This window comes from Neovison vison, chromosome 9, assembly GCF_020171115.1.
Source record: "Neovison vison isolate M4711 chromosome 9, ASM_NN_V1, whole genome shotgun sequence".
Classification (NCBI taxonomy): domain Eukaryota; kingdom Metazoa; phylum Chordata; class Mammalia; order Carnivora; family Mustelidae; genus Neogale; species Neogale vison.
Genome location: NC_058099.1, coordinates 72,600,478 through 72,617,771, shown reverse-complemented (window position 1 = coordinate 72,617,771; position 17,294 = coordinate 72,600,478). Strand labels below are relative to the sequence as shown.

Genomic DNA, 17,294 nt, shown 5'->3' with positions numbered 1-17,294 from the left:
GATATCCTTATCTCATTTCTGTTTTAGAAAAAATTCAGTATTTTAACATTAAGTATATTAGCTGTAGGATTTTCATACTATCTTTTATCAGATGCAGGATATTTCCTTCTATTCCTAATTTCTAAAGTTTTTTTTCATAGTTACTATGTATTGAATTTTATTAAATACATTTTCTGCATCCATCGAGATCAATTTTTCTCCTTTTCTCTGTTAACATACTATATGAATCAATGTGATTTATATTCATTGGTTTTTTTAATCTTAAACTAGTTTTGTATTTTTGAGATGAACTCAATTTGATCATGAGGTGTTGTTTTTATATTTGCTGGATTTAATTGGCTAATATTTTAAGAATTTTTGCCTCTATATTATGTATATTGGTCTATAGTTTTCTCATATTATGTTTGTCTGGTTTTGGTTTTGAAGTTATGCAGACCTCATAAAATGAATTGAGAAGTGTTTCTTCCTCTTTTTTTCTAAAATAATTGGGTAAGGTTTCTATTATTTTATACTTGAATATTTGATAGAATTTAATAGTAACGTCTTTGGGAACCTGGAGTTTTCTTTGAGGGAAGATTTTTGATAATGGTTTCAGTTTTGTTAATAGATATGAAGCTATTAAGATTTTTCGCTTCTTGCTGTGTCAGTTCGGTAAATTGTATTTTTCAAGGAATTTATCCGTTTCCTCTAAGTTGTCAAATTGATAAAGATTTCCATGATACTCCTTTTCACTCTTTCAGTGTTCGTAGGATCTGAGTGATACCTCTGCATTTTTCATATGAATATCTTGTATTCTGTTTTATTATGTTTTTAAAAAAGATTTTATTTATTTCAGAGAGACAGTGCCTGTGTGCATGAGTTGGGGGAGGGGCCGAGGCAGAGGGAGAAGCAGACTCCCTGCTGAGCAGGGATTCCCTATGCCTGGATTTGATCCCAGAATTCTGGGATCATGACCCGAGTCCAAGGCAGACTCATAACTGACTGAGTCACTCAGGCACCCCTCTGTTTTATTTTTGATAGCCTAAGAAGGTTTATTGATCTTGTTGATCTTTTCAAAGAACCAGCTTTTAGCTTTGTTAATTTTATCTGTTATTTCTTTGGTATTTCATTGATTTCTGCAATTATTTCTATTGTTTTGCTTCTACTTACTTTGGATGTATTTCACTCTTTTTTTTTTTTTCCCATTTTTTTTTCCAATTTATTTATTTTCAGAAAAACAGTATTCATTATTTTTTCACCACACCCAGTGCTCCATGCAAGCTGTGCCCTCTATAATACCCACCACCTGGTACCCCAACCTCCCACCCGCCCCCCGCCACTTCAAACCCCTCAGACTGTTTTTCAGAGTCCATAGTCTCTCATGGTTCATCTCCCCTTCCAATTTACCCAAAACCACATACCCTCCCCAATGTCCATAACCTTCCCCCCTTCTCCCAACCCCCCTCCCCCCAGCAACCCACAGTTTGTTTCGTGAGATTAAGAGTCACTTATGGTTTGTCTCCCTCCCTATCCCATCTTGTTTCATGGATTCTTCTCCTACCCACTTAAGCCCCCATGTTGCATCACCACTCCCTCATATCAGGGAGATCATATGACAGTTGTCTTTCTCCGCTTGACTTATTTCGCTAAGCATGATACGCTCTAGTTCCATCCATGTTGTCGCAAATGGCAAGATTTCGTTTTTTTTTTGATGGCTGCATAGTATTCCATTGTGTATATATACCACATCTTCTTGATCCATTCATCTGTTGATGGACATTTCACTCTTTAGTTACTCGCTTGTTAAAGTAGAATCTTAGGTCATGAATTTCATACCTATCTTCTGATGCCCTATTTTTATGTTTGAACTTTGCTTTATCTGTGTTCCATAAATTTTCATGTGTTACATTTTTCATTTTCATATAGAGATTTTTTTTCCCTTTGGTTCTTGAGTTAGTTACAAGCATGCTTGACTTGCCAATATTTATTTTTTCCTAGATATTTCATCATTAATGATCTCTAATTCCATAGTGGTTAGAGAATACATTTTACAAGATGTCAATATTTTGAAAAATTTATTGATTTTTTTTTCTATGGCCCATTTTATTGAACATTCTATATGTACATCTTAAAAGAATATGTATTCTGCAGTTGGTTGTAGTGTTCTATATCAATTTGTAGATCAAGTTAATTGATAATGTTCAGATTTTCTATGTTCTTAGTATTACTGAGAGAGGGAAGTTAAAGTCTACTGTGTTTGGGGGTTTATCTGTTTCTCCCTTTAATTTTGTCAGTTTCACTTTCATGTATTTTGAGATTCTGTTATTAGGGTCATAAATATTTATAATCACTATGTCTTCAATGAGGAATTGACCCTGCTATTATTATGAAATGCTCTCTATTTCTAGTATAATACTTGAAATCTACTTTATCTGATATTAATATAGTCACTCTGATATTCTTATGCTTGCTGTGTGCAAGGTATGCTTTTTTGCCTTCCTTTATTTCAAGCGCTGTGTCTTAATACTTAAAAATGTGTCTTGTGTAGCAGAAATAAACAAAATGGAAAGTAAACAAACAAACAAAAACCAATAGAACAGATCAGTGAAACTAGAAGTTGGTTCTTTGAAAAGACCAACAAAATTGAAACACCTTTAACCAGATACATTTAAAAAAAAAAGGAAAAAAGAAAAAAAAGAGGACTCAATCAGAAATGAAAGCAGAGAAATAACAGCTAATACCACAGAAATGCAAAGGATTGTAAGAGATTATTATGAACTAGAAAAAATGGATAAATTCCTAGAAATATAATCTCCCAAAGCTGAATCAGTAAGGAATAGAAAATTTGAACAGACTGATTATCAGCAATGAAATTGAATCAGTAATGAAAAAACTCCCAAGAAACAAAGGTTCAGGACTGAGCAACTTCACAGTTGAATTCAACCAAACATTTAAAAAAGAGTTAATACCCATTCTTCTCAAACTATTCCAAAAAATAGAAGAGGAAGGAAAACTTCCAGATCCATTCTATGAAGCCAGGATTACTGTGATACTAAAATGAGAACTATAGGCCAATATCTCTGATGAACTTGGATGCAAAAAATTCTAAAAGATACTAGCAAACCAAATTTAACAATACATTTTAAAAAAACACAGTCAAATGGGATTCATTCCCAGGATGCAGGTGGTTCCATATTTATAAATCAACCATGATACATCATATCAATAAGAGAAAGGATAAAAGTCATATCATTTAATAGATACAGTAAAAGTATTTAACAAAGTAGAACATCCATTCATGGTAAAAACCCTCAACAAAATAGGTCTAAAGGGAACATACCTCAACATAATAAAGGCCATATGTGAAAAACCCACAACTAACAGCAGACTCAATGGTGAAAAACTGAGAGCTTTTCCCCGAAGAACAAGACAAGGATGTCCATATTCACCACTTTTATTCAACATCATAACCAGAAGTCCTAACCACAACAACGAGACCAGAAAAAGGATTAAAAGACTTCCAAATTGGTAAGAGGAAGTAAAATTTTCACTGTTTGCAGATGACATGATACTTATATAAAAAACCCTAAAGATTCCACCAAAAACTATGAGAATTGATAAAGGAATTCAATAAGGTTGCAGGATACAAAATCAATATGCAGAAAACTGTCACACTTCTATACACTAATAATGAAGCAACAGAAAAAGAAATTAAGAAAATGATCCAATTTACAACTGCACCAAAAATAATAGAATATCTAGGAATAAGCTTAACCAAGGAGGTGGAAGATGTGTACTCTGAAAACTATAAAACATAAACGGAAGAAATTGAAGATGATGTAAACAAATGGAAAGACATTCCATGCTCATGGACTGGAAGGAGAAAGTTGTTAAAATGTCCATATTACCTGGGGCACCTGGGTGGCTCAGTGGATTAAGCCTCTACCTTCAGCTCAGGTCATGGTCTCAGGGTTATGAGATCGAGCTCTCTGCCCAATGGGAAGCCTGCCCCCTACCCCCTGCCTGCCTTTCTGCCTACTTGTGATCTCTCTCTCTCTGTCAAATAAATAAATAAAATTAAAAAAAAAAAGTCCATACTACCCAAAGCAATATACAGATTTAATGCAATCCCTATCAAAATACCAACAGCATTTTTCACAAAACTAGAACAATCCCCAAATTTGTATGGAATGACAAAAGACCCCAAAAAGCCAAAGCAACCTTGAAAAATAAAAATAAAGCTGTAGGCATCACAATTCCATATTTAAAGTAATACTACAAAGCTATAGTAATCAAACAGTATGGTGCTGGAACCAAAATAGACACACAGATCAATGGAACAGGATAGAAAACCGAGAAACAAACTCACAGTTATGTGGTCAATTAACCTTTCACAAAGAAGGCAAGAACATACGATGTGAAAAAGTCTCTTCAACAAATAGTGCTGGGAATCTGGACAACTATGTGCAAAACTGGACCAGTTTTTACACTATATACAAAAATAAGCTCAATGAATCAAAGACCTTGAAGCCGTAAAAACTCTAGAAGACAGCACAGGCAGTAATTTTTCTGGCACTGGGGTTGTAACAATATTTTTCTAGATATATCTCCTGAGGCAAGGGAAACAAGCAAAAATAAAATATTGGGACTACATCAAAATAAAAAACTTCTGCACAGCAAAGGAAATAGTCAACAAAAGTGAAAGACAATCTTTTTAATGGGAGGAGAAGATATTTGCAAATGACATTTGATAAAAGGTCTGTATCCAAAATATATAAACTTAAAAGAACACACATACACACACACACACACACACACACAAACACACGCAAATACGATTAAAATGGTCAGAAGATATGAACAGACATTTCTCCAAAGAAGACATACAAATGGCCAAAAACACATAAAATATGCTCAACATCACTCATCATCAGGGAAATCAAATCCTCATCAGTGGCTCAAGTGAAAAACACAAAAGTAAACAAGTGTTAGTGAGGATGTGGAGAAAAAGGAACCCTTGTGCACCACTGATGGGAATGCAAACTGGTACAGCCATTGTGGAAAGCAGTATGGAGGTTCCTCAAAAAATTAAAAATGGGATTACCCTGTGATCTAGTAATTGCACTACTGGGTATTTACCTAAAGAATACAAAAACACTAATTCAAAAGATTATATGCACCCCTATTTTTATTGCACCATTATTTACAATAGCCAAATTATGGAAGCAGCCCAAATGTCTGTCAATAGATAAATGGATGAAGAAGATATGGTATCTATATCTATATAGATATGTATAGATGTATCTACACACACACACACAGGAATTTTATTCAGCCATAAAGAAAAACGCAGTTTTGACATTTGCAACAACATGGCAATCAAAGTAATCAGCCAGAGAAAGACAAATACCATATGATTTCACTCACATGTGGAATTTAAGAAACAAAGGGGAATAAAGAGAGAAAGAGAGAGAGAGAGAGAGAAACAAACCAAAAAACAGACTCTGAACTATAGAGAACAAACAAGTGGGTTACCAGAGGGGAAGTGGGTGGGCAGATGAGTGGAATAGGTAAAGATTAAGAAGACACTTGTCTTGATGATCATGAATAATACATAGAATTGTTGAATCACTATATCATAACACCTGAAAATAATACAACACTGTATGGGAGCTATACTGGAATTAAAATAAAAAAAAAAGTATGTCTCTTGTAGACAACTCTTTATCCATTTTGGCAATCTTGATATTTAATTGGAATGTTTAGTCCATTTACATTTAATGTAATTTCTTTTATATTTGAATTTGTACATACCATTTTATTATTTGTTTTTTTTGTTTGAACAGACTGTTTTCTGTCTTATTCTTCCTCCATTCCTGCTTGCTTTTGGGTTGCTAGGATACTTTTAAAAATTTCAGTTCTCCTATTGGCTTTTTAACTATTTACATTTTTTTTGTTGTGATAAAAAAATACATTCCCAACTTTTCACAGTGTGCTTAATTTTAATAATGTAGCACTTCATGTAAAATGTATCATGATGAAATGGGTTGTTATATTATTTTAAGGAAACTAATGTTAGGAAAGTTACGTATAATACCTAATATCCATATAATATCTAAATTTTGAAAATTAGACCAAACTTACATGTCCAGCATCAGCCCAACTTGATTTTAGTATATATTTCTTTTTATATTTCTGTGTTATATTTGCTAATATTTTAAGGGATTTAATTTAATATTTGCTTCTGATAAGAAAAATTGGCCTATAAATCTCCTGCCTATAATATGCTTGTCATATTTTCTTATCAAGATTATGTCAAACTCATAAAATGAGTTGAGACCATTTCTCCATTTCTAAAATCTGAAACAGTTTAAGATGGCATTACATCTTATCTTATCTTATCTTACCTTACCTTACCTTATCTTATCATCCTTTCCTTTCCTCTCTCCTTTCCTTTCCTTTTCTTTCCTTTCATTTCCTTTCCTTTCCTTTCCCTCTCCTTTTCTTTTTTTTTCTTTTCTTGTCTTTTTTCTTTCATCTTTTTTCAAAAAATATTTTATTTATTTCTTTGACAGAGAGAGACACAGCAAGGGAAGGAACACAAGCAGGGGAGTGGGAGAGGGAGAAGCATGCTCCCGGCTGAACCGGGAGCCCATTGTGGGGCTCGATCCCAGGACCCTGGGATCAGGACCTGAGCTGAAGGCAGATGCCCAATGACTGAGCCACCCAGATGTCCTGTTTTTTTTTTTTTTTTTTTCTTTTCTTTTTTAAGTAGGCTCCACACCTAGTGTGGAGCCCAACGTGGGGCTTGAATTCAAACCCTGAGATCAAGACCTGAGGTGAGATCAAGAGTTGGAAGCTTAACTCACTGAGCCACCCGGGCACTCCCAAGACTGGCATTATATCTTTCGTAAGCATTGGCAGACTTTATTGGTGAAACCATTTGACTTTTAGTTTTCTTTGTGTAAGATCTATAATTATGTATTGAGATTTAATAATTTATGAAAATGTAAATTTTGTGTTTTTTCTTGTGTCAGTATAGATAAGTTCTGTTCTTCATTTCTTCCAAATTTTTAGTTATTGGCATGTCATTATTTATTATGTCCTTTGTGTTTATGTGTGTGTATTTACCTCTTCTTGTAGTTTTTCTTCTTCATTAATTACCTAGGGGCTTTATCACTTTTTAAAATCCTCACTACAATGATCATTTGGCTTTGTTGATCCTTTTTATTATATGCTTTTCCACTTATACATTTTGTTTATAATTCTGTTTTTTTGTGTTATGTTTTCTGTATTTTTATTAATTTTTGAAATAGATTCTTAGATACTTTATTAGCAGCTTCTTTTCTTCCTAATATAGGCCTTAAGTCCCTAAAAGATGATCTTAGGTATAGTCCACAAGATTAATATGTAATTATTACTTATTATTGTTAAACTCAAAATATATTCTAATCTTAGTGAAATTAGAAGTATATTCTAATATACTTTTTTATATATGCATTTTAATTAATTAATTAATTATTATTATTTATAAAGATTTTATTTATTTATTTGACAGACAGAGATCACAAGTAGGCAGAGAGGCAGGCAGAGAGAGAGGAGGAAGCAGGCTCCCCGCTGAGCAGAGAGCCCGATGCGGGGCTCGATCCCAGGGCCCTGGGATCATGACCTGAGCTGAAGGCAGAGGCTTTAACCCACTGAGCCACCCAGGCGCCCCTATGTATGTATTTTTAAAGATTTTATTTATTTGAGAGAAAGAGAGAGGATGGGAGGTGGGTTGGGGCACAGGGAGAGGGAGAGGGAGAAGCAGAGGTTCGATCCCAGGACCCTGAGATCATGACCTACGCTGAAGGTAGTTACTTAACCAACTGAACCACCGAGTCACCCGTTATTCTAATATGCTTTAAAATATATTTCTTCTTTAGGTCACCTGAGTGGCTCAGTCCTTGGGCACCTGAGTGGCTCAGTTGTTAGGTGTCTGCCTTTGGCTGAGGTCATGATCCCAGGGTCCTGGGATTGAGCCCGGCATCAGGCTCTCTGCTCAGCGGGAAGCCTGCTTCTCCCTCCCTTCCCTGCCCGCCTCCCCCAACAACCCCAGCTTGTGTTCCCTCTTCTCTCGCTGTCTCTATGTCAAATAAATAAAATCTTAAAAAAAAAATGTATTTCTTCTTTGAAGTGTATTTCTTACTTTATAAATATTTGTGGATTTTCTTCTTAAACTTGTGTTATTTCTAGTTTCTCACATTAAAGAACATATTCTATATTTCTGCTGAAGATTTGCTCCATGACCTTATATAGTGCTTTGATAAATATTTCATGTTTACGTTATTAATTTTCTAAAAGATTTTATTTATTTATTTATTTGAGAGAAAGCATAACTAGGGAGGGTGCATAGGGGTAGACGGAGAAGGAGAGGTGACTCCCTACTGAGTAGGGAACCCAGACAAGGCTCAGTCTCAGGATCCTGAGATCATGACCTGAGCTGAAGGCAGATGTTAAATCAACTGAGCCAGCCAGGCACCCCTCATATGTATTTTAAATGAAACTGTGTTTTACAGTAGTGTGCAGTGTTTGATCAAATGTTCATTAGGTCAAGTTTGCTAACCATGTGATTCAAATATTCTGCTTCTTTACTGATTATTTTGTTTCTTACTGAGTCATTTGAAAATCTTACCATTATGCTATGGATTTGTCTACTTTTATTTCAGTAAGCTGTTTTTTCTTTGCTTAACAATTTACACTAGTTATAACTTCCACATGAATTAATTTTTTAATCAATATCAAGCTTGAAGTGTATCTTTTTAATTTAGTAATGTTTTTAATTTAGTAATGTTTGTTAGTGTAATAAAACAGCTGTATCAACTTTCTTTTGGTTTTTGTTCATATGTCTTCATTTTTTTACTTAACAACTTTTCCTATTCCTTGTTTTAAATGATTTTTTTGTGTGTGTTTGTGTAAATGGCATATGTATTTTATGGACCTGAGGATCTTTGTCTTTTAATTGTAACATTTAGTCCCCCCTCCATGGAATGGGCTTTCTAATATATATGGATGTTGTATGTTACCTGTGTTTATTTTCTTCTTCTTTTTTGCCTCCTTTTGGATAGATTATTTCATATTATTCTGTTATCTCTTTCTTAATAGGTTACTACTTACACATTGATATATTTTCCTTCTAGTGGTTACCCAAGAGATTACAATAAACATTCTTGACTTATCAAAAATTCTAATATAAACTAGTAATTTTATTTCCTCCTGGACAGTGTAAGGACACCAGAATATTATAATTACACTGGACCCTTTCAGACTCAACTGCATGTGTTGTCATATCTTTTAGTGCTTTTATTTAATTTCAAGAAGACAGTTTTGTTCAATAATGTTTACATATTTATATTTTCTATATATTTACCATTTTTGTTGTTCTTAAGTTTTTCCTGCATCACTGAGCATCTACATCATATAATTTTCCTTGTGCCTGAAAACATCCATTAATTATTTCCTGTACTGTGCTCTTTTGATGAGGATTTTGTTCAGTTTTTATTTGTCTGAAAATATCCCCATCTTTATTTTTTATTTTTTTTTTTTAAAGATTTTATTTATTTATTTGACAGAGAGAGATCACAAGTAGGCAGAGAGGCAGGCAGAGAGAGAGAGAGGAGGAAGCAGGCTCCCTGCTGAGCAGAGAGCCCAATGCGGGACTCGATCCCAGGACCCTGAGATCATGACCTGAGCCGAAGGCAGCGGCTTAACCCACTGAGCCACCCAGGCGCCCCCATCTTTATTCTTGAATAGTATCTTTACTGGATATAAAACTAGGTTACTTTTATTTTCTTTACCATCTTGAAAATATCATTTGATATATAGTGTCTTTTGTTGTTTTTGCTGCCAGATCAGCTATTTGTCCAGTTGTTGCTTTTTGGTAGGTCATCTATTGTGTTTTCCTTGTGCTACTTTTAAGATTTTCTTTTTGGTCTCAAGTTTTGAGCAGTTTTATGCAACACCTACTTGTGGGTTGATAATTTATTTATTTACTTATTTATTGGTTTGATGTTCTTAGTGGATCAGGAATATATGGCTTGACTTTTTTTTTTTTTTAAATCAGCTTTTAGAAGTTTTCAGCTTTTATCTCTTCAAATACTTCTCTTACACCATTCTTTTTCTTTGACATTTGGGATTGAGATTGTAGGCAACCATTCTTTTTAAATTTATTTTATTTTTTTAAAAGATTTTATTCATTTACTCATGATAGAGTGAGAGAGAGAGAGAGGCAGAGGGAGAAGCAGTCCCCTCACTGAGCAGGTAGCCCGATGCTGGACTTGATCCCAGGATCCCAGGATCATGATCTGAGCTGAAGACAGTTGCTTAACCATCTGAGTCACCCAGGTGACCCCATTCTCATTTTTAAAACACCTTTTTTTTTTTTTTTTTTAGTTTTTCCAATCTCATATTTTTTTCTTTAGGTTTTAATATTTATATGATTTATTTTTCTAAAGTAATGATTCTTCCCCGATATGGATAGCTCAAATACTTTCCCCAATCTTTAAAATAACTCTGCAAATATTTATTTTTGCTATTTTCATGTATTTTTACAGTTATTCAAAAAGGTTAACTCACCTAAGTTTACATAACTGCCAAGCAACTAAGGCTGAAATTTGAACCAAAGTCCAATTGATTAACTATTTCTTGCTCTTCATTATGTGAGGTTGTATTTCCTTTATTATGTCTCTTTGTCTTTCTTACTTGGTATTTAGACAATAGCTGTTATTCCAAGTGGTGTGTGTATTGATGAATGGTCTTAGTCTATCTTAAAATAACATTCTATCATTCCATCTATAATTATTAGATGAACCAAAGTACACAACAGGGAAAAAAGAATGCATCTAGTTTATTCTAATAGAATATATGAAGAGATAGTTTCTGTGGAGAGAGACAAATAAGAAGGTAATGTCCCAACTGATGAGATCAAGAAAGAATTCATTGAGTAGGTAAAACTTACCATGGAAGTGATAGCCATGTGAGAATTCTTTTTCACTGTGCTCAGGGGTAAGGTATACTGTACATTTGTTAATATATATAAAGAAAACCAATATTACTATTTCTTGTTGTTTATCCCTGTAACAGATCTATTTGTTATATACTCAAATTTTCACTAATTGGGTAGTCAATCGTGTAAGCCATAACATTTTGTCCATCTTGAAACATTTACACAGTAACTAAAAAATTTTTTTTTCTCCCAGGTTATTTCATTTTTGGCTGCAGTTTTGCATAAAAAGGGAACTCGTGAAGATATTGAAAACAACATGCCAGAATTTTTACAAAGAAGTATGAAAAAGGAGCCTTCTTCTATAGCAAAAAAAGTAAGATGTTTAGGAATATAAAGCTCATAAAGCTGGTATTGGAAATGTATATAGAAACTTGTACACAGCATACATTGTAGCATAAATTCAAAACACATAAGTTAAAGACATTATTAAAATATTTGTTTTATAGACCTAATTCTTAAAGGATTATCAGTTTCCCTCAAATTAAGTATGATTGACTCAAAATGGCAAAATAAAATTTTAAGCTTAAATTTTTTTGGAGGTTTTCAGTCTTTTTCTTAAAATTTTAGCTTAAACTTTTTTGGAGGTTTTCAGTCTTTTTCTTGGCTGGATATATATGACTTACTTTAATTAATTTGTTAAATTTGCATAAATGTGTATGTAAAGTTAATCAAAGTCCATTATATTGTTTATTTACGTGAGAATGGAAGGGAGACATTGATACTGATAAAAAAGGTATGTCATTGATAAGGTTGTTCAGGAGAATATTTACATCCTGAAACTCTGAAACAAATTCTTCCTACATGAGGACTGTTGAAGTTGGAATTAGAAAGACTAAGGTCTAGGCGTGTCTTTGTTTCTGCTCCTGTCATTATGGATGCTATTCATGTCTATATTTCAGCTTTCTCTGTTGTAAATACATGTTTATAAATATCTCATGTATGACTCATAAAAAATAAAAGATTTCTAATAAAATAATGAAATGCAAGAAAAAGTATACTTTTGTGTCTGACTTCTATATTCTCAGAAAACTGGATAGAAATAAAGATGAAGTGATTTTATGAAATCTTTATTTTTTCATGGTAATGAAATCACTCTCTACAAGTCAAGTTTTAAATAGTCTCATCTGTACTAGAGTCTTATACATAAGATTGGTGAGGCCAATTTACTATTGTCAATCATTGAGGCATTTTAGTGTAAAATTTTGAGAATTATTGGCTTATGGAATTATTGCTTTAAAATTTTTTATAATTTTTAATATTATAAATATATCCTATAACAAATTTAATTTGATCTTAAAGAAGTATTTAATTCTTTTTTAAGCATATTTTTTTGACCTGAGTCATTTTATTTTATTTTTATTTTATTATTTTTTTGAAATTCAGTTAACATATAGTGTATTATTAGTTTCAGAGGTAGAGTTCAGTGATTTATCAGTCTTATACCCAGTGCTCATTACATCATATGCCCTCCTTAATGTCCATCATTCAGTTACCCTGTCCCCCATCTCACTTCCTCCCCAGCAACCCTCAGTTTGCTTCCTATAATGAAGCAAGTCTCTTGTGGTTTGTCTCCTCTCTGGTTTTGTCTTGTTTTATCTTTCCTTCCCTTCCCCTTTAAGGGATATTCTTTCTTTTTTTTTTTTTTTTTTAAGATTTATTTACTTGACAGAGAGAAACCACAAGCAGATGGAAAGGCAGGCAGAGAGAGAGAGAGGGAAGCAGGCTCCCCGCCGAGCAGAGAGCCCGACGCGGGACTCGATCCCAGGACCCCGAGATCACGACCCAAGCCGAAGGCAGCGGCCCAACCCACTGAGCCACCCAGGCTCCCCTTTAAGGGATATTCTTAATGTGTTTTTAAATCTTCTCAAGTTCAAGGACTGTTTGTAGTCCTATTTTCAGTTGTTATTTGATTCTAAATGTCACTGCAGAATTTATTAATATTTTATGTCAGTTCTGGTAACAGGGCAGAGAAAGCAGGGAAAATTAATACTTTAAATAGGTAAAGATTTTAATATAATATATATTTATAATACATATTTATTTACATTTATATATGTATATGAGCACATATGCATATATATGTAGAATTCCTTGTGATAATAAACAATGCTATTTTTCTATCTCTTTCAGTTCAATTCTATTTATTTATTTATTTATTTATTTATGATTTTATCTATTAATTTAATTGATAAAGATGGAGACAGCAAGAGAGGGAACACAAGTAGGGGGAATGGGAGAGGGAGAGAAGCAGGCTTTCAGCCTAGCAGGAAACCCTATGTAGGGCTCCATCCCAGGACTCTGGGGATCATGACCTCTGAGCCAAAGCAGATGCTTTAGGACTGAGCCACCCAGGTGCCCCTTCCATTTAATTCTTAAGTATTTATTTTTAATCTTTCTTATATTCTAATAAATTTCACTTAAGTTGTATCTGTTTTTTTTGAGTACCACTGTGGCTGCATTTCATAGTTTTCATTAGGTGGGCTTTTCATTATTGTTTTCTAAATTATCTGTGGCTCTATAGTTATTCTCTTTTAATCAAGTACTATTAAAAGTGAAGTTTAAAATTTCCAAGTGAATAGATATTATTGGGGTATGGAGAATAATAGGAGTATTTCGCCTTTGTTGTTGATTTCTACCTTGTTGCTAAGGTAATACTGGCTTTATTTTTATTTTTACTTTTATTTTATTTTATTTTTTTGTGGCTAAATCCCTGGTCAGGTGTTTTTTGCTGTGGTGTTACATAGTCTCAGTTATTTTAAAAATTTTGCAAGGATTTTGCACATTATTTGTTATTATGGCCATGTAGGTCTAATTATATCTGTTTATACAATTTGTTTAAACAATTATATAATTGTTTCTAAAGTTTTATGTACTTCTATATTACTGTCATACTGGGTTGATAGTTTATCTGTATGTAGAATTCTAAGTTAAAAATCTTCTTTCAAACTTCACCAAAATAATTTTATTTTTTTCTGTCACTCCATATTGTAGATGAGGTTCCAGTACTGAACTGATATTTTCCATGGATAGGAAATTATCTTTTTGTTTCAAAGTGTATAGGACTTTTTCTTCAACCTTGAAATTTATAAATTTCCTCAGCCCCAACACTCTTTATGATTTCTGAAGAAGTTGTGCTTTGGAAAAGTATACATAGTACTTTATATAGGGGAAGTGGTGTGCTACTTCTCTGAAGCAGATGATTGGCCTAATTGTTTTCCCTTTAATTACTCTGCCATTACTTTGCATTGTTTTCTTAATTGCCTTTTCTTATAAGTCATGCTAATATATTAAAACACAGCTGATTTTTATATATTGATTTTGTGTCCTGCATATTTACTGACTTTATTTTACTGAGTTCTAAGAGGTATTTGTTTTCATTTATGGCATCTTCAGGGTTTTCTACCTGTAATGTCATGTCATCTGCAAACCGTTTTACCTTTACCTTTCCAATTTTACCTTTCCAATTCCAAATACCTTTCCAATTTCCAATGTATTTCTAATTCTTTTATTTCTTTATTTACCCAATTAATCTTATGAGGACTTCCAGTCCTATGTGGAATAAGCTTGTTACTGATCTGCGAGGAAAAGTATGAAGCTTTTGACTGTTGAATGTGATATTAACTGTGTGTTTGTCATATATTGTCTTTATTATGTTGAAGTATTTATTCTCTATGTCCAGTTTGTTGGAAATTTTTTATATAAAAGGATGTTAAATTGTGTCAAAAAAATTTTTTGCATCTGTTGAGATATGGTTTTTACCCTTCATTTTGTTAATATGATGTATCACATTTTTTGATTTGCTTATGTTGAACTATCAATTCATCTAAGGAGTAAATCCCACTTTGATCATGGTGTATGGTCCTTTTACTGTTGAATCTGTTTGTTCCATATTTTGTTGAAGATAATTGTGTTTCTATTCATCAAGGATATTGGCCTTTAATTTTCTTTTCTTGTGATACCCTTGTCTTTGATACCAGGGTAACATTGGCCTTGAAAAATGAGATTGGGATTGTTGAGAAGGATTGACATTATTTTTCAAATGTTTGGTAGAATTCACTAGTGATGCTGTCTGGCCCTGGACTTTTCTGTGTTGGGGGGTGTGTTATTGATTCAATCTCTTTACTACTGATTTATTCAGATCTTCTTTCTTCATGATTCAGTCTTGTTGGGTTATATTTTTCTGGGACTGTATCCATTTTTTTTAGGTTATCTAATTTCTTGGTATATAATTACATAATTTCATATTGTATTTCTTATCACTTGTAATGTCTCCTCTTTCATTTCTAATTTTATTTGAATGTTTTCTCTTTTTTTTTCCTATTCTAGTTAAACGTTTGCCAACTTTATCTATTCAAAGAACCAGCTCTTAATCTCAGTGATCTTTTCTAGTGTTTTTCTAGTCTCTATTTCTTTCATTTCCACTACAATATTTGTGATTGCCTTCTACTAACTTTGGGCTTAATTTGTTCTTTTTTTTTTTTCTTAAGATTTATTTATTTTAGAGAGAGAGAGCATGCATGAACAGGGGTGGGGATGGGCAGAGGGAGAATGAGAGTCAGTCCCAAACAGACTCCACACTGAGTGTGGAGCCTGACTGGGGGGTTGATCTAACAACCCGGAGATCGCAACCTGAGTCAAAACCAAGAGTTAGACGCTCCATTGACTGTACCACCCAGATGTTCCTTGTTCTTTTTATAGTTTCTTGAGGTATAAAGATAGGCTGTTTATTTGTGATTTTTCTTTTTTCTTAATGTGAGTCTTTGTCACTAAAAATTTCTTTTTAGAACTCCTTTTGTTGCATCCTGTAAGTTTTGGCTTGTTGTGTTTCAATTTTTATTTGTCTCAAGATATTTTTTTGGCTTCCTTTTTGATTCTATCTCTGACACCTTTGGTTGTCAGGAGCATATTGTTTAATATCCACATATATGTCGATTTTTAGTTTTCCTCTTGTCATTGATTTCTAGTTTCACAACATTGTGGTCAGAAAATATGTTTGATATGATTTAGATCAAACATTTATTAAGACTTGTTTTCAAGAGGAGAAAGACAACTATCATATGATCTCCCTGATATGAGGAAGTGGAGATACAACATGGGGGGTTAAGGGGGTAGGAGAAGAATAAGTGAAACAAGATGGAATTGGGAGGGAGACAAACCATAAGTGACTCTAAATCTCACAAAACAAACTGAGGGTTGCTGGGAGGAGGGGAGTTGGGAGAAGGGAGGTCGGGTTATGGACATTGGGGAGGGTATGTGCTATGGTGAGTGCTGTGAAGTGTGTAAACCTGGCGATTCACATACCTGTACCTTGGGGGTTAAAAATATATGTTTATAAAAAATTAAAAATTAAAAAAAAAGACTTGTTTCGTGGCCTAACATATTATCTGTTCTAGAGAAAGTTCTATATGTTCTTAAGAAGAATATGTATTCTACTGCTATTAGGTGAAATTTTGTATATATGTTTCTTAGGTCCATCTGGTCTAACTTGTAGTTTAAGTCCGATATTTCTTTACTGATTTTCTATCTGCATGAGCTATCCGTTGTTGAAAGTAGGGTGTTGGAGGTCCCCCATTTTTATTATATTGCTGTCATTTTCTCTCTTCATATCTGTTAAGTTTTATAGTTAGATGTTCTGATGTTGAATATAATATTTACATTTGTTATATTCTGTTAATGAATTGATCCCTTAATTATGATCTGATGACCTTCTTTGTCTCTTGTTACAGTGTTTGGCTTAAAGTCTATTTCTAGGAAAATTTGCATTTTTGTTTTTTGGAGCAGTTTTCTTTTACATAGGTATAGATGGATTCCTCAGTTCCTTAAATATATCAGTTTTCATCTACTCTTACACAGTTCTGGTTATCTGGCAGCACCACTTCCAAGCATTTTACACTATTCTGATTTATTTTTATATTTGTTCTTTTGTTTCAGTTGGCATCAATAAATATATTTGTTTAGTTAATCATTTGAACTGGAATTTCATAAAGCTTTTGATAGGATTATCAGTGACATCCTAAATTAATTCCTCAGAAGGAAATTCAAATACTCTATTTTTATGTGATGAAATTCTTAAAAGATAAATTTGTATTCATCCAGTTAAAATTTTGTGCATTTTTTAAAGATAGCCTATGAAATAGCTAGAAAGGAAATAAATTCCTTTATATTTATTATGTTAATGCCAGAATCACAATGGAATCCTGAAAAATTAATGTTGGAACTCCTTGAAAAACAAATCCTTTTAATGAATCAAATGTTACAAATTAAGGATTGG

General features: G+C 33.2%; 1 protein-coding gene across 2 annotated transcripts in view; it reads left to right on the top strand.

The window, feature by feature from the left end:
- The window catches only part of ERCC6L2 (ERCC excision repair 6 like 2), a 158,719-nt gene that overhangs the window by 43,771 nt on the left and 97,654 nt on the right, over positions 1–17,294 (top strand). For both annotated transcript variants that reach the window (XM_044265744.1, XM_044265745.1), the window contains exon 3: positions 11,217–11,336. In XM_044265744.1, coding sequence (XP_044121679.1) covers positions 11,217–11,336 — 120 coding nt within the window. The remainder of the gene's footprint in view (positions 1–11,216; positions 11,337–17,294) is intronic.